At 54.3% G+C, this 17,184-nt stretch overlaps 1 protein-coding gene across 1 annotated transcript; it reads right to left on the bottom strand.

Moving 5' to 3' along the window:
* Positions 1-5,675, bottom strand: DOK2 (docking protein 2). Its single transcript, XM_087763116.1, has 5 exons — positions 5,443-5,675; positions 3,893-4,189; positions 3,673-3,781; positions 3,080-3,261; positions 1-3,008 (listed from the first exon to the last, which is right to left on the bottom strand). Exons 1-5 carry the CDS (start codon positions 5,503-5,505, stop codon positions 2,106-2,108), a joined length of 1,554 nt encoding a protein of 517 aa, XP_087619242.1. The 5' UTR covers positions 5,506-5,675; the 3' UTR covers positions 1-2,105.
* Positions 5,676-17,184: the final 11,509 nt, after the last annotated feature.

The following is a 17,184-nucleotide window of genomic DNA, read 5'->3' as shown; positions in this document are numbered from 1 at the left end:
GTGCCATCAGGAGTCCCCATCGCTCCAGCTAACCAAGCCGTCGGTGCTGCTGGATGCTCCTGGCCATGCCTGGGTTGCCCAGGGTCCGGAGATGGGAACCAGCCTGGTTGTGGATAGGGATCATCCCTCGCTGCTGTCAGAACAGACCCGGGAACAGAGGGGGACCCACGGGCCAAGGAGCATCCCCCATCCCTCAATGCACCCTGCTGCCTCCTAAACCTCTGCCAGTGCCAGCCGGCAGCTCCCAGGGCACAGCAAGATCTCCCATGCTCCGTGCTCTTCCTTCATCCGACATTCACTCACTGGAAAAAAACTGCTAGAGACTTGGGTTTTATTTTTTTTTTTTACCAGTTTGAGGTGTTCCTGCACAGGGAGCAGCCCTGTGCCCTGCGTGAGCCTGGCCAGGGCAGGCAGCGGAGCCTGCACGAGGGGAGCACAGCTGCTGGGGACCTGTTTGTTTCCCGGCCCCTTCAATTCAACATGTGATAGATAGATTGATACGGAGCTTTAATCAGTGTAACATATAAAGCACTTAATTTGCCTTATTAAAAGTCTGCACTTTGGATTTTCAGGATCCAGGAAATTAACTCAAGCACCTAAGCATTTATTTGATTGAAAGAGATTATAAATAATTCATGCCTTTTCTTTGCCTTCGGTGGCAGACCTGCCGGGGTGGTGGGGGACCAGCAGCGGTTCCCGAGGTCCCTCCGTGGTGGTGATGGAGCCGGTGTGCCCCGGAGATGGCCTGTCCAGGGTGATGGGCACCGACGGAGCCTGGGGCAGCCCTGGGAGACTGTTGTGTGCTGGGGGATCATTAACGGATGGGGAACTGGGGCTGGTGCCTCTCACCGTGCCCGGCTGAGGGACTGGATGTCTCCTGGCAAGGGCTGGATGTCCCCTAGCAAGGGCTGTGCAGGGCTGGAGGTGGCCAGGAGGAGGAGGAACAGGCTGACCCAGAGCAAGTCAGGCTGTCTCAGGCCGTGTACTGGTCTCACTGTACTGAGAGGAGCAGAGCCAGCCACTAAAATCACCACGACAATAAAGCTGAGTTTTTCGTCTATAATTCAGAGGAGCTGGAAAATGGTTTTATAAAAAAAAAATTAAAAATAAAAACGTGGCTGAGATAGTAGAAATTTATGCCACTGTTCTTGCTGAGCAAGGATGTGCTGTGACCTCCAGCCAGGCACGGTGCCCAGCCCCGGCCGCAACGCTGGCTGCTGGGGGGGCCGAAAGCAGGCACGTCCCGGTGGGGCTGGGGGCTGCGTGTGGCCACAGCGCCGTCCTGGCAAGGGCTGAGCGGGCAAAGAGAAATCTGCAGGCGGGGTGTGTTTGCTGGGCGAGCTGTGCATCGTCTGGCAGCCTTCGGGGTGTGGGGTGTGCAGCCCCAGGGGAGTGCATCGCCAGCCAGCCCTTGTAGTACGGGCTGAGCATCCCGGGGCCATGCATCGTCCGGCCGCATCTCGCGGTGTGGCATGTGCATCCCTGGGGATGTGCATCACCAACCAGCATGGGCTGAGCATCCCGGGGCCATGCATTGTCCGGCTGCATCTCACGGTGTGGGATGTGCATCCCTGGAGTGTGCATCACCAATTGTTGGTGCTGAGCACCCCGGGGCCAGGCATCATCCAGCTGCATCTCGCTGTGTAGGCCGCGCATCCCTAGGGATGTGCATGGGGGTCCGCAGCACGTAGAGCTGGGGTTCCCAAGATTTGACTGGGCGAGGAGCGGGGGGGCTTGGGGTTCTGTCCGCAGGAGCCCCCGAGGCTGCGGGGTGCGAGCCGGGGGTGCTGGAAAGGCCGGAGCGGAGCAGCGGAGGGGCTGCGGGAGGGACCCCTGCCCGGCCGCTGCCTGCCCTGCCCGTCCGGCGGGCGCACACTGCCCTCCAGCGGGCGCATCCCGGCTGCCGGCTCCGCAGCTGGCCAGATGTGCCCCGCCGCTCCGGAGGGATGCCCGGGCGGAGGGGAGAGTTTCACCCCCTTCAGCCATGGGTGCGCTGAGCTGGGGGGGTCTCAGCTCTGCCAGGGTTGGGGGATGGCGGGCTGGGGGGGGCTGCCAGCCGCGGGACGGGGTGGGGTGTCCTCTCCTCCTCTCCTTCCCCATCCCGCTCACTGCAGGTTCCTCTTCTTTGCAAACTTGAGGCCCACGTTGTCATACTCGGTATCCCCCAGCCACTCCTTGCCCTGCAGCAGGAAGGGCTGCCGGAGAGGGACGGGTCTTTTGGGCACCGCATAGTCGTCCTGCTGCGGGTTGTAGGGGTATTCGTGCCCGGTGGGCTCCTCCGGGGCCGCCTGCAGCCTCCACGCCTCTCCCTTCACCTCCTCGGGTTCATCGTAGACGATGTGGGTGGACAGACCCTCGGGCTCATCGTAGATGTGGTCGGGCTTGGTGGCGGTGGAGTGCGGCAGGGGCTGCTTGCCTGTTTGTCCCCCCGCCTCCCCGATGCTGTCATAGAAGGGGTCAGGGAAATTCTTGGGGCAATGGGCCAAGCTGCTGAACTTGCGAGTCACGAAGGCCTTGGCGATGGTGTCAAAGGGGACGGCATACTCGGATTCGACGGCTGCCTTGGCCGGAGCATCCTGCCTCCAGCCCTTCTCCATCACCGGGGGTTTTCCACGGTGGAGGGAGTTGCAGGGCTCGGTGTAGGGGCACTCGGCACCACGGGAGGGCAGGAAGGCACCCGATGGCTCCCCGGTCCCAGGGCAGCTGCTGGGGGGCATCACGGGCTTGGCTTTCGGCACCTTCCCCTCCCAGGTGGGCTCCAGCGAGAGGCACTTGGTGCCACTGGTTTCCTCGTGCCCCTGTGCCCAGCTGGGCATCTTGGTGTGGCCGAGCAGCCGGGAGGCATCGTCCCCGGGGCCACCCCGCCATGGCTCCTCAGCCCCCCGGCCCCGATGCATGTTGATGGCTGACTCGATCGCCTGGAAGATCTCGTTGCCTTGCCTGGTCTCAAACTCAAAGTTGCCTTCTCCAGATGTGCAGCGCCGGCCGGCCTCGAAGGAGAAGGTCACCTGGGGAGGGACAGGATCAGGTCCCCGTGCCACAGCCCACCGCCAGCCCACCCTTCCCGGATCCCACCTACCTTATCCCGCCCAAAGCGCCGCAGGAAGCGGTAGGGCCAGCTGTAGAGGATCTCCAAGGTCTGGAAATCACGCAGCTCCAGCACCTCCTCGTTGGCTCGCAGGATACAGCGGCCCCAGAGTCGACAGCGCTCAGAGGACTCGGTGGCCCTCACCGTCACCTCGAACGCCTGCTCCAAGCCACCTGGGGACGGAGAAGGGTGGTATTTGACACGTGCAAGGAGCAGAGCTTGCTGCAAGAGCAGAGCTGCGTCTCCCACCACAGAGAGTTGCCGTGGGGCTCATGACTCCCCGCAGCCGGGGCGGTGGGGAAGTGGCGTCCGGCTGATAAGGGCTCGAGGGCTCCGGCTTCACGGGAGCAGCCTGATAGCGCAGCGAAACCCAGCCCTGCCAAACCGCAGAGCAGGAAGAGGCTATTTCAGGAGGAGACTTTCCACCACGCAGCCTGCACGTAGCCGAGGCAGGGGCTGCTCCCTGGCGCAAAGCGGGCCGAGGTGCCTCGGGAAGGGGGCTGATGAGATGCTGTGGGATGTGCGCTGCCTCCGGTGCAAGCAAACCCAGCTGCACTGCACCTTCCCCACCTCCTGGTGCCTACCTTTGCCCCGGGAGCTGTAGAGGGAGTTTTCCTCCATGGAGAACCCGCTGTCGGTGCCCAGTGAGCTCTGCTGGCTATCCTTGCCTGCTGCCTGCTCCTCCCTGCTCCTCTGCCCGGGAAAGAGCAGCGGGTGAGTGAGGGCAGAGCATGGCATCCCGCCAGCCTCCCCTGTTGCAGCAAACCCCCGGGATTCCCCCAGTTATCCCTGTCCAGTGCATACCGGGAAAGCCAGCTCGCACAGCTTCTGGATCCAGCTGGCCACCTCGGTGCCATCAGCGGCTAGGAGGTACCGCTTGTCAGTGGTCTCCAGCAGGAAGGGGACCGTCTCCTTGGGGCAGCCGGCATCACCGCTCGCCTCCACCACATGCACGCAGTCGCTCAGCTTGACCAGCCGCTTGCTGCCCTCGCCTTTCCGCAGCTTCTCGGCGGCCGGCGGCGCCGAGCCCTCGAAGAGCTCCAGGCGGGCGGTGGAGCAGGAGCTTTCCCGGTACAAGACGCCCCAGAACTTCTTCCATTTCTGCCGTGGGGAGAAGGAGTGAGGGGAGTGAAAATCCAGCATTGGCCAGCTCCGCTTTCACCCTTCCAGGGGTTTTTATCCCTTTGGGATCATGCATGAACCCAGGGCAGGACATTGGAGTGAACCCCTCCAGGGTCCAGGCAGGGACTCACATCCTCGCCCAGGAGGGCTGGCCAAAGCGGAGGGTGAGGTAAACTGATAAAGGATAAAAAAAGGATCCCTGACACACAGCATAGCTGGCAGCCTGTCTTTTCCAGTCAGGAAAGACACCGGCAGCACCACAGCATCACCCAGCACCAGGATCCATCCCACGCCTCCCCCACCCTGCAGCATCCCAAAGCCGTGCCGACGGCCCCGCGCTGCTCAAGGACTTTCAGCTCCTCATTCCCTCCATCTTCCCCAAAAACACCAACTTTCAAAGCGATTCCCGACTCGCCCTCCAAGAAGGCAGCAATTCACGGCACATCCTGCGTGGGAAGCACCGGCTCTGGCGGTGGCGGAGGGGAAGCGGCGGGAGAGGAAGTCTTGCACCGAAATCAGAGCATCCTCCGCAGCGGCTCCCGGCACCGGGGACCTGCCGGGCCTGGCAGGCTTTGCCAAAACACGGCACGCTTTTGCTGGGGTGCATTTCTGGGACCCACCGTGGGGATGGCCTCTGCCCCATCCTCCGCCATCGCAGGCATCGTGCATGGCAGCAGCTGCCTTGCTGCAGGAAGGCGATGCCCTGCCTACCGCCCTGCCTGCTGCCCTGCCTGCCCTGCCCTGCCTCACACCCACCCTGCCCACGGCATTTTGAGCCCCTGTGGAGGGTGGCCGTGGGGAGCAAGGCTCGGCTCTGCCTCTTGCCCAGGCTCAGAGCTGGAGACGCCCAGGCCGCTCCTTCCCCTTCTTGCACAAGAGCGGTGTCGGCAGGAGCTGTTGCTAAACCCCAGCCATTATCAGCCACTGAAGCAACGAGGCTCCGGGGGTTGCATCCGTTTGTGCCGTGGCTCTGGCCTGCTTTGCAGAGCCTCTGCTGGGGGGGGCCTGCTGGGGGGGGGTCTCTTTACAATGTGTCCCCAGTGCCTTCCATCCCCCTGCCCGTCCCCACCGGCCCGACGTGCTGGCGGAGAGCCGATGGATGATTGGGGAGCCAACGGGTGGGAGCATCCCATTCCCTTCGGATGCAACCCCCCTGTACCCCCACATCCACCCCAGCCAAGTCCCCCATGGGTCTTCCCTGGGGACCAAGCAGCCCCCCGCCACCTCCTCACCTTCCCGAAGGTCTGCTGCAGCTGGAGGTAGAGCACGCCCTGCTTCACCACTGCCTCCTCCATCCTCCAGCCACCAGCATCTTCCTGCGCTGCCCCTCCGCCGCCGTCCCCCCCTGCCCCGCAGCTCCAGGAGGGTCCTGTCCCGGCTGCGTGCCCCTGCCCTGCTGCAGCGCTGCCGTCGCGATGGGTCGTGCCGTCTCAGCATGTGACGTGCGGTCGGGCTCTTCTGTTTCCTATACTCACGCGGCGTGGGCTCTGGCTTCCTGCGCCTGTGAACTTACCATAAAGGGCAGCCGGCGCCCGGCAGCCCTGCTACGGCTGTGCCTCAGTTTTCTTCGCTGTGAAATGGGTCTAGAGGCAGCTCCAAGGGCTTCCCTGTTGGGGTAATGACCCCCCAGCTCTGCTGGTCTGTCTGCTCCCAGGCATTGCCCGCCATCCCAGTCCAAACCAGTGCTCCCAGTAAGGGCGGCGCAGCCCCCGGCCCCGAAACTGGCCACGATGCAGCTGGGAAGGGGTGAGGGGGTGAGCTGGGGAAGGCAACAGCATGACATGGAGGAGGGAGGAAGAGGTTTGAGGCTGCGGGCAGCGCCGGGGCGTTGTTTGGTGCCCAGACCTGTGGGATGGGGACAGGAACAGGGACGGGGACGGGGATGGCAGTGGCTGGATGGGGAGCTGGGCTGGTGGAGCACCACGGGGTGCAGCCATGGGGGGATCCAGAGCACCGCAGCCTGCGGTGCACGGGCACCCGACAGCGGTGGGCACCCATGGGCACCTCAAGCTTCATCCTCAGGCCAGGAGAGGCCCCCATGTCCGCAGCCCGCCCCGTGCAGGGCTCACCCACTGCAAAGGAGCACCCAAGGGTGCCAGGGGTGGGTGCCTGGCCACAGCTGGGCCAGTGGCACAGAGGCTGAACCGGCACCACACGGCCCTGGCTGCCACCTCGGCATGGGGCCAGGGCTGGCGGGGGCACGAGGTGTGCCCCTGGCTGGGGTAACTGGGAGCACTAATGCAGGGGCTGGGGTAACTGGGAGCACTGGTGCAGGGGTTGCTGGGGCACTGGTCCTGGGCTGGGGTAACTGGAGGCCACTCGTGCAAGTAACTGGGTGCAGAGACGCAGTTGCAAGAAACTGGGAGCACCAGAAGCACTTGTGCAGCAAAGTGGGAGCACTGGTGCCAGGCACTGGGAGCACCAGAAGCACTGGTGCAGGAAACCGGGAGCACTGGTGCTGGTCACTGGGAGCACCAGAAGCACTGGTGCAGGAAAGTGGGAGCACTGGTGCTGGGCACTGGAGCACGAGAAGCACTAGGAGCACCAGAAGCACTGGTGCTGGTCACTGGGAGCACCAGAAGCACTGGGAGCACCAGTGCCGGGCACTGGGAGCACCAGAAGCACTGGGAGCACGGGTGCCGGGCACTGGGAGCACCAGAAGCACCGGGAGCACGGGTGCCGGGCACTGGGAGCACCAGAAGCACTGGAAGCACTGGTGCCGAGCACTGGGAGCACCAGAAGCACTGGGAGCACCGGTGCAGGGGCTGCTGGGGCACGAGGCTTGTCCCTGGCTGGGGTAACTGGGGACTCCCGGTGCAAGGAACTGGGGCCACTGTTGCCGGGCACTGGGAGCACTGTTTCGAGACACTGGGGGCTCTGGAAGCGGGGGGGACGCGGGGGGCGGGGGGAACGTGGGGGGGGGGGGACACGCGGGGTGCCCCCGGAGCCGCGGCCCCTTTAAGCGCCATGTCAACAAAGCCCGCCCCTCCCTCCGCTGCCGCCGTGACGTCACGCGCGCCGCAGCGGGCGCGCGGCGGCGCGGGGGGCGGGGCCGTCGGGTGGGCGCAGGCGCGGCGGGGGCCGTGGCGCAGGCGCGCGGGCGGGCGGGGGGCGGGCGCGTGCCGGGCCCGGCGGAGGCGGAGGCGGAGGGAGCGGAGCATGAATGGAGCAAAATGGCGGATCATGTGCAGGTGAGGGGGGGCCGCGCCGCCGGGCCGCCCGCGGGGCCGGGAGGGACGCGCCTCCCCTCCCCTCCGCTCTCCGCCCGGCCTGCCGCGGGGCCGGGCCTACCCGCTCCCCCGCCGAGGCCCGGCCCGGCGCGGTGAGGCCAGGCCCCGGTTGGGCCCGGCCCGGCGCGGCGGGGGTGGCAGCGGGCCCGCAGGCCCCGCGGTGGAGGTGCCGCCGCCGTTGCTGCCCGTCTCCCCCCGCGGCCCCGGCCTTTCTCCGCCTGCGGGCCGGGCGGCGGCGGGGCGCGGGCACCGGCCTGGTGGGCGCGGGGGCGAGCGGCCTGGTTGGGCCGGCGGCGCGGCCCCCCCCCCCCCCCCTCCGCCTCCCCGGGCGGCGTTTGCCGGCGAGCCCCGGCCGGCTCCGGCCTTGGACATGTGTCACCGCCGGGCCGGCCCGGCCTCCCCGGGGGCGAAGGGCCGCCGGCAGGGCGAATTCACCGGGGGAGGTTGGCTGCAGCCGGCGGTGTTTACCGGCTGAGCGGCCTTCGCCTCCTCCCGCCGCCGCTGTGGAGTTTTCTAGCAACGCCGGTAGCAAACGTTTGGGGATGGGAAGCTCGGATCCTCCCCTCCCCTTGGAACCGAAGAGCCGGCTCTGCTCCAGCACCCCCGGCTGCCGAAGCCCCGGCTCCCGCCGTCCTCTCCCGGTGTCTCTGCGGGAGCCCGGCCCCTGCAGCCGCCGTCCCTCGCCCCAGCTTTGGGGTTTGCATCCTTGCTTTTCCCAGCCGCGTTTGTTTTATTTTCCAGCTGCCAGGGAGACTCGGCGTTTAGGTAAACTGTTTTGGTTGGCGTTAAAAACAAAACCCCGCGTGGATAAGCGCGTTACTGTCGTGGACGGGAGCCGGGAGGCAAACCCAAGGTGACGGTGGCTTTAAGCAAGTCAGGTTTGCGTGGTAGGATGGGAAACCCTCTGAAGAGTCGGTGCTGTCACTGACAGAAAAATTAAAAATAGGTACCGCTGAGGAAACGGCGAGGTTTTTTTGCATAATATTGTAGTTGAACTTGCGCAGGATTTGCATGATGTCCAAAAGACTGGCTGAACTGTAATGGCACTGGTAGTTACATATTATCTATGCAACTTTTAAATAAATATATTCTTCACATGATACCCTCGTGAACCACAAGGGTGAGCAGTTTATTAACTCTGAACAGAGCCGTGCAGCTCTCAGGTTGTCTGGCAAGGTTGCTGGCAAATGTCTCTTGGGTAATCTCAGGGGAGGAGAGGAATTACTGCATTATTAAACAATTCACAGGCTCTAAATTTACCGAAGAAACTCTGAATTTGTTTGCCATGGGTCGAGCCCTACCTTTCAAACTTAGCTGGCGAGCCTGGGGTTTGATACTGAAGACGGGTGAAAGAGCTGCTCTTGTTGCTTTAAAACTGCTTCGTCCCCTGCTTTTCTTTGTTAAATATTGAATTGAGCAAATGGAAGTTTGAGCTGTAAGAACAGGGTTGCAATTGCTGTGTTCGACTTGGTTAGTTAAAGTTTAACGTCAGAGGCTTGGAAGATGTTCCACTCGGAGGAAAACTGATTTGCAAATACGGTTAAGGCACCTGCAGCTTGGTGCAGTTCCTGTACAGGACAAATATAGCTAACAAAATTGTTATGTGCTGTAACTGGATGGGGTTTGCTCGCTTTTTATTGTCTCTTTTTTTTCTCTCTGCTCCAGGTAAAGGCATTAAGCGGTAGCTCTGAGGAGCTTTCCTTCAGAAAGGAGAGCGCGAGGTTCCCTTCAGAACTGGTTGTGGATTTTTGTGGCTGGAGGAAGTAGTGGTTTTTATGAACAGATTAAATTTTTGGTGAGAAGTCTTTCCATAGCCCGAAACGCCAGTCTTTTGGACATAAGATTTGAGCGAAGTTGCACAGGCTCCCCTATCAAACATCGTGTTCGTTTAACAGAACGGTTATTGAGTTAGCCGGCGTCACGGGGAGATGTTGACTGTCAGTGTGAATAATTGAGAGAGTTGTTTTTATGGCATATGCTGTGGGAGTTGGTCCTGTTTTGATGGGAACAAGGATTTGCAAATAAATACTGGCTGTCAAAAGCCTGCAGAGTTTAGCAGGTTAGTAAAGTCTTGCTGCTGCTGCTTCGTGAGAGCTTTGGTTTGAGTGTTACTTGTTTGCAGTGGAACTTTCTGGAGTGGTACCTGGTGTGCTAATATGTGATGAAGCACAAAAACATTTTTTTAATAGAGTACGTCTGTGCTGAAGTTATTTACTTTACAATATGGAGCAACAGAAAGGATAAAGACAAACTTCTAAGGCCATAATGAAAGAGAATATCATGTTCTCGTCTTTAAAAAATAGACGTTATGCAAATTGTGAGTGAGCCCACCAGTTTTGTTGGTGGGAATTGTGTAGTTGAAGCTGGCTGCGGTGCTTTCCTGTTGAGCAGCTCTTCAAGGGGAGACTGTTCAGCGTCTGGAAACAAAGGGTGCAGTGATACTGATACAGGAGCAGAGAGGATCAGATGATTTTGTGTGGCTGAAAAGAAGTCCTACGGGCTTAAAACAATTCAATGTACACCAACTTTTCCACTTCTCAAAAAGCTCATACGACCTTGTTTTGAATTAATATTTCTGTCTGTTCCAAGTCTTGTAAGCATCACGTAAACTTGCTGACGGTAGAGACAGAGGAAAGCAGGGAGGATGTCACTAAGTTAGCTTTGTGGGTAAATATGAGTGCCCTTCCCCTTTTTTTCCCCTTCTTGGAAACAGATTTATGTCATCTTTGTTTTTCTTCTGCTTTCCTGGCCCCTTAGATGTTTGCCATGCTGCTGCCCTAAAATGGGATGCACTTACTGAATGTGAATATTCCTGTGGGAGAACGTGTGTTGTAGGATGATGATGAATTCTGTGGCTTTCTGTATTGAATGTTTCATTTGTCTTGAATTTTAAAAAAATCATTGCACTGATAAAGAATTGTTGTCACTTCTGCATTTATTATTGCCTGTTCTTAGTAGCTTGACTCCAAGTCAAAATGAAAGAAATTTGGGCCGGTGAGAGGTAACAAGAGAGGTGCTGAGGTGGCTAATAGAAAAAGAAGAAATCTGGCTTCTAAAAAGGAAATTGTATCTTTTTTTTTTTTTTTTGCTTCCACACTATCTGATTTTAGGTTCAGGACTGCGTGTTTCAAATCCCAGAGATTGGCACTGAGTTTTCCATCTTTTTACCTGTTAAGTGAGCTGATGGTACTTTGCTCCAAGCTGGAAAACTTCCATGTTTGGAACCGTTGTGTGTTTGTGCAGGTTTAGGAGTTCTTCTGAGGCCTCCAGATGCCCTGGGTGGGCTGCAGACAAAAGCGCCTTCTTTCATCTCAATACAGTTGCAGAGGAAGCTCAGTGGCAAAAAAAAAAAATCCTATCAAAGTGTGTTTGGGTGTGCGTTCTTGTGTCACGTCCACCGTGTGCTGGTAATTCACAGAAACAGGTCGCACCGTGTGAGTGTGAGGAAGGACACGGGGATTTTCTCACCGGTGCTGGAGCCTCCTTTGTGCCGTACTCGTGTTCTGAGGGGGACACGACTTGTTTTTTCGAGGCTGTTTCCTAGGGCAATTCCTTCTCCATCCCTAATAGGACCCAAATTTTTTTTTTTTCTTGTGTGTTTCTGTATTCTAAAGGACGTTGTTTTGGCTCAAACACAAAATCTAATTTGGCTCTAGGAATCTATAACATTCAGCTTGCTCCAGAGGAAGCCCTGGAGACTGAGATGCGTGTTTCCCATTTGATATCTCAGTAACCTTGCACTTGCTTGGTAAAAGAGTCACGATGTAGCCTGCTGCCCAACTACAAATTGCTTAGAATACTTTTTCGTTTGTTTTAGTTCAAGCTTTTACCTTCCGTGTGTCAAGCTCTAATTAAGGACGTGGGTTTATCTCGGAATATCCCAAGGGAGTGCTTTGGACCTGGGGAGGGGGAAACACTGGTTCGACTAAAAATAGAGCTGGCAGCATTTCTTTTGCAAATTAGGCTTTTTTTTTTTTTTCTTTTTAAGTTATGCACTTTTTTTAGACTGCGCTGTTTGGATGCTCAGCACCAAAGTTGCAGAAGCTGTTGAGAGTTGGATTTCAGCTGAAAGGTGGAGGTATAGAGTTGCACTTCAGTATCTCAAGATCTCTGCAGCCAAACTTTGATGTTAAAAAAAGTGGATGCTCCTTTTCAGCTCTGGGGACTCCACTGCCAGCAGTTTATTCCTTGTCCTCCAGCCAACATCTGGAGCGTACTTTGGAGGTCCCTTAGGCAGCAGGTAAGGTGTCCCATACATAGGTACTGGCAGCAGGCGCAGCCCACTGTGCCTCTCCTCCAGATGATGGTGTTTTGAAGCAGCCCAGATGGGAAAGGAGAAGGTGGTGGCTTCGTTGTGGGTTGTCACGCTCGTTAGCAGCCTGCTGAGAGACTGGTAAAATCCTGGCCTCGTTGAAGCCTGTGGGAGATTTTGTCACTGAATTCAGCGAGCTGGAGCTGCTCCGTGTTATGGTTACAATCCCACCCGTAATAGTTCACCCGAAGATCTCAAAACTTCTGTACCACAAAGGGGAAAGGCAAAGCTGGGTTCGGCGTGAGCTGGGTGCCTGCTACGACAGTAAAAGAAGGGTAGAGAGGAGCGGAGCGGCCAGGTCGGGGCTGTGAGCGTGCCGTCGGATGGCTGGTCTCCTCTGCCTGTTTTGGCAACGGAGCTATGTTCCTCGGGTAGCCGATGCTAATACAATTAAGGAGGATTTGTTCATTTTAATCCTTTTAAGAGATGCTCTGTAGCTCAAGAACTTTATTACTGTTAATAATGTCTCGTTGCCCTTGGTTTTGGGCAACGCAGTGGTGGTTTATGAGTCTACAGGCCTCAGGCCTACTAAAGCAAGGTTCAAGAAGTTACATTTTTACTACTTAAAATTGCCAGCAAAAATGTGATTTTTCTCTTCCTGCTTCTAAGCTGTGGTTTCAAGAAGGCATTTATGAATAGTTTGTGATGCTTTTCCAGCAATACAGCTGTGTGGCTTTAGTTGCAAGAATCTAGGGTTTTTTGTAAGAGTAACCAGTGTTATCTGCATCTGAGGTTACTCTCATTTTTTCTAACATAATTTTTCTAACATAATTGTGCTGGTGCATCTTTGGCCTTTTGTGCAATAGCGATGCTGGTACCCCCTGGCCCCTGCGAAGCTCTCTGCCCATCTTCAGCTTCAATTTGCAAGAAGCGTTTTGTTATTTCTTTGCTCTTCTAACTTGGGCACAGCTGGCTTTTTCTCAATAGTGGCTTTGCAATCTTGGAAAAGACCACCATTTTTTAGTTTGCCAGCAGAGCGTGGTTGGTGTAACCTCTGGAAATGTCAAACACACCAAGGTGTTGACATGATAAGGTGTTGCTCACAGCCTTCCGATCTCTGATAGCCGTAAGTCAGAGCCCACTGATCGGGCAGATAGCGGGCGGTAGGGCCTTTCTGGCTTGCTTTGGGTTCTCCCAAAGGAGAGGAATGTAGGACTTAGACCTTCTTAGGGGGAAGAGTTTTAATTAAATGCTGCTTACACCTTCAAAGTCAGGCCAGACCGTAAGGATCTGTCACTCACCGCGTTGGTGGTTGGTGTGGCCTCATGCACGTAGTTGTTGACGATGATGGTGTTCTTGTTGGTTGTTTTTAGTATGTGTTAGTTCTAACAAACTAACAAAAGGTACTGTTGGAGGATAGTTGCTAAACCACCCAGAAAACCTCTCGGCAGAAGCTTGACATTTTTGCTTTTGTTTCTCATTAAGGACAAAATGTGAAGTTTATTCATGATCCCTGCTAACTCCGGTAATGGTTTGCCAGTGGGAAGCTCGTTGTCCTGGTGTGGTCAGGATAAAACACCAGTTTTACGCTCTGGTGCTTGACATCTTACTGATGGCATGCTTTGAATATTGGGTGATGTAAGATCTCCATTATAAATGTGCTTTGATTGTCCAATCCTTCTCTTCCTTCTCCCCTTGCCTGTTGTCCTGCTCTGGAAATCAGAAGTAGTTCTCCAGGCTGAAAAATGTGCTGCATTTCAGAAAAAAGACATGCCACGGTTGAGTGCTGTGAACGAGAAGTATTTTTTTAGCAGCTCTTTGAGAATTTAAACTACTTTTGGGTGCAGTTGACCAGCGATGGCACCATGTAATGTGTTCTCCTGTCGCTTATAGCTGGTCTGGCTGCGTCTTCTGCAATTTTGCCCGTGCTGCAGGTAGGCACGGGGCGGAGGAGAGCAGCGTGCCGGGTTACGTGTCGCGCTGCAGCACCCGGAGCAGGAGCTCTGGTTAAACATTACGCTGTGTGCTCGCGGGGCTTACCAAGACTTACCTGGTACGAGCCTTGCGTATGAATCAACACACAGCTCAAGAGCAAAAAAGTTATCTTTTAGCACTAGAGGAGAAAAACACGTTTCATCTTTTAACAGACTGCTTTCTCCCCTTTTCCCTTGTTTGAGATCATTCAAACTGCCTATATAGTGTAAGAGCACTTCTTTCTGCTCACAGGATTTTGGTAGTTTAAAGTGTAATTGTGGGTTTTAGCTGAACTTTTAAAATTAATGTGTACAGTTCTCCTTTTAGCGTATTGTTCAGTATTCTTGTATAATTTATTAATAACACAAGAACAAGAAAATCAAACAAGAAGGTATTTGCAAGAATCGGACGGGCAAATTGCGTCCTTACCTGCCTGTTTCAGCTGAGTACTTTGCTACTTTGAATAGTGTTTTAATTTGATTTCTTGTAATGGGGGACTTATGGTTACTGGATGAATTCTGTAAAAGGAGATTTTTTTTTTTCTTTTTTTTCCAAATGGGAATGGGCATGCGTTGAAGATTTCTTTCCCACTTTGGCAGGTCAGAAAGAAAATCTATCGTGTGTATGTATTGGTATAGCCAGGCAGCAGGAAGCGAAGGTAGGGTCGGTAGCAATTCCTTTCTTTTCTGTTTTTTATTTAATTTGTATTGTTTTTATTCCATGCCTGGTTGGCACAGCACCCATACTTGTCTCGGATTGTGTTGACTGATCAGCACCATCGCTGTTGCTGCTTTCCTTATGCTCGTGGCACACAAGTGCAAGGTGACTTGGTATTTGGACACCCTTACGGCCACTGGGCAGCCATAGAGAAATCTGAAGGGCCTGGACTGTGTGGCACTGATAATTGCCTTTTTCCTTCCGACTGTAGGATTTAAAATAACATCATTCGAGGGATATTAAAATGATGTATAAGGTACAAAGGTTGTGAAGCACTTTGCGGATGTTTCTGTGCTGCTCGTTAACATCATGTCTCTGTTTATAGCTGAAATGGGCTCTGGCCTTGTAACTTGGCAATGGGGAACAGGCTTTAAGCTGCTCTCGTCCGGGTTTGTTTGTAGCTTTGGAGTCGTGTCTCTCGAGATGGGAGAATATATTGGGAGGGAGAGAGTGATCTTCAGCTATTTAACTTGAATGGAATGTGATGGGGCGGAGGAGTGAGATCCACAAAAGCAGATGATCTGGAAATCTGAATGTTTTAACACCTTTTGGCCTCGGTGGTTTCAGCAGTGAGGACTCGTGCTATTGCAAGGAGAGGGTCAGAATTCCTGTCCCAGCTGATGTACTGTTTTCTGCAGCTCATGCAAGCTTTCTTGCTCCAATCCATCTACCTAGTGTCCAACAAACCTGATCGCCGATTAGGTAAGATCATCAGAAAGATTTTTCTTAGTTGAGAAATGTATCATTTAGTCACTTTATCTTGTGGCAGGATTATCAGCAGACTATGTGTGTTCTCATGTTGTAAGATCAGTTTTCAAAAGGAATAGCCACCACTTTTCTGCTAAATACCTCTACTTCAGGATCATCTTTAAGTCCTTTCCATCCTTTTTATCTATTGCCAGTAAAATGAGCTCTGCATCTGTATACCCTGTGGACTCACAACTCTAGATCTGCAAAGGATTTATGTCTGTCCTGCAGTGGCATTTTCTGTAGTGTTTGGTTCTTGAACGCACCTTTTACGTGGCTTATTCCACAGCCCATCATTTTGACTGACTTATTCCCTGTTTACTGTATTCTCATTGGACAGGGGTGTTATTGCTGTATTATCTAAGTGTTTTGGTTTAATTCCCATTTGAAAGCTCGGTGCCCTTGTATCACCAGTTCAGAGTGTTTGTGAACACGGTGATTACAGGAGTGAGAGTCCAAGGACATTGTACTGGAAAATACTAATTCTGTTGTTTCTCTTCTAGCACTTGATAATGTCTGTAGCCAACTGTAGTTTAACCAGTAAGTCGAAGGTGATTTGCAGTGCTTGGATTATTTTGGCATTTCTGGATGGTGAGTTTGAGCAGTCCTGTAGTAGCTTTAGTATTTTACATGAGCGGAGGTGCCTCCAGAGTTTTCAGGGTATCTGGAAGGCTTCTGTTTTCTCCTGAACCGTCATCTTGGAGCGCAGCTTTGTGTCTCAAACAAATTCACATGCCGTACGCCTGGTGCAGACCTGTCAGTGTGTCGGGCTTGGTTTTGAGTTGTTGGGGTTTTTTGGCAGTTGATTCCCACTTGGGTGAAACGCTTACTGCTTGCAGTGCCTCGATGCGTGGTATTGATTGTTGCACCTGAAGGTGGCTTGTCCTGCAAAGCCAGTGCCCTGAAAGTTGTCTCTTATCTCTGGTAGAGAAGATGAGACCCAGAAATCTGAAAGCCAGCTTGCTTCACTGCAGCTAGCTTGCCCAGTAGTGCAGTTGCCTTAGTTTTTCTACTTCGGTTCTGGTAGCTGCCATGAGACTCCTTACCTTCTGTTCCGTGTCCTGAATGCGGTGGGATGAGGCAATGCTGAAGACTATGGTTTTTCCCTCCTCCTAACCAAATGCAAAGCATCTGTGACCTCAAAAGCAATTTTCAGTTCATTCAGATCATTTTGTAAATGAGCTGCTCTTCCTAGAGTTCAAAGAAAAAATACTACTCAGTTAAAACTATCAGAAGAAGAGAAGGTGTGTTACTGGTTCTTGTGTGGTGCTCCAAAGTGGCACCCCACAGGGGTTATCCTGCTATCTAAACAAATAAAAAATAATCCCCCCCAATGCTTCCAGTACCATTCAGAGAAGAGTGTTGTGCCATAGCTCCAGCTCCTACTCACGTCATCACTTTGAATCTGTCTGTACCTTGCAGACCTGCACAGGCAAAGAACTGTGGTGCCTGTTGCCTGATTTTCTGGTTTAGAGACACAAAACATAAGCTGTCTCCTTCCAGAATAACCATCTAGGCTGTCAGAGGTGTCTTTCAGACTAAATACCCCAAGTCCAATTCTGTTTGTTCGCTAGAACTGTATCCACACCGAGAGGTACCAGAGTTGTACTGTTAATCCTAATAATATGAAAAACATTTCTGTCTGCTGCAGGAAACACAGCGACCTTGGTACCTACCCGAACTCTGAGCCCATGCTACCGAAATGGGGAATGCTGATTTGCATGGCAGGACTCCTTTCTCTCTATAATATGTTCTGTAGTTGTTACCAACGGGTAGATGAGATTTTGAGAGGTTTGGCTCATCCAAATGATTGCAGATTTCCCATCTCCATGTATCCAGTGCTGTGTTGGTCCCGTGTCTGTGTTGGGCTTGCTCTTTCCTAATTGTCTGGTTGCTGCTCGTTAGGAAATGGCCAACCTTTGCCAAATGAAAAACCCTCAGATGCACAAGGAACGTTCAGTTCTGAAAAAGAGAGGTTAGAAGTGTGCGGCTGCTGAAGCAGTATATTAGCTGTGGCGTATAAATAAAAAGGTAAAGAGAAACAGGAGTGACTC

The sequence above is a fragment of the Nipponia nippon genome, unplaced genomic scaffold, assembly GCF_047370975.1.
Source record: "Nipponia nippon isolate SJK-2023a ecotype South Korea unplaced genomic scaffold, ASM4737097v1 scaffold_27, whole genome shotgun sequence".
Lineage (NCBI taxonomy): Eukaryota > Metazoa > Chordata > Aves > Pelecaniformes > Threskiornithidae > Nipponia > Nipponia nippon.
The sequence above is the reverse complement of the archived record's forward strand: the minus strand, read 5'-3'. Positions and strand labels throughout refer to the sequence as shown.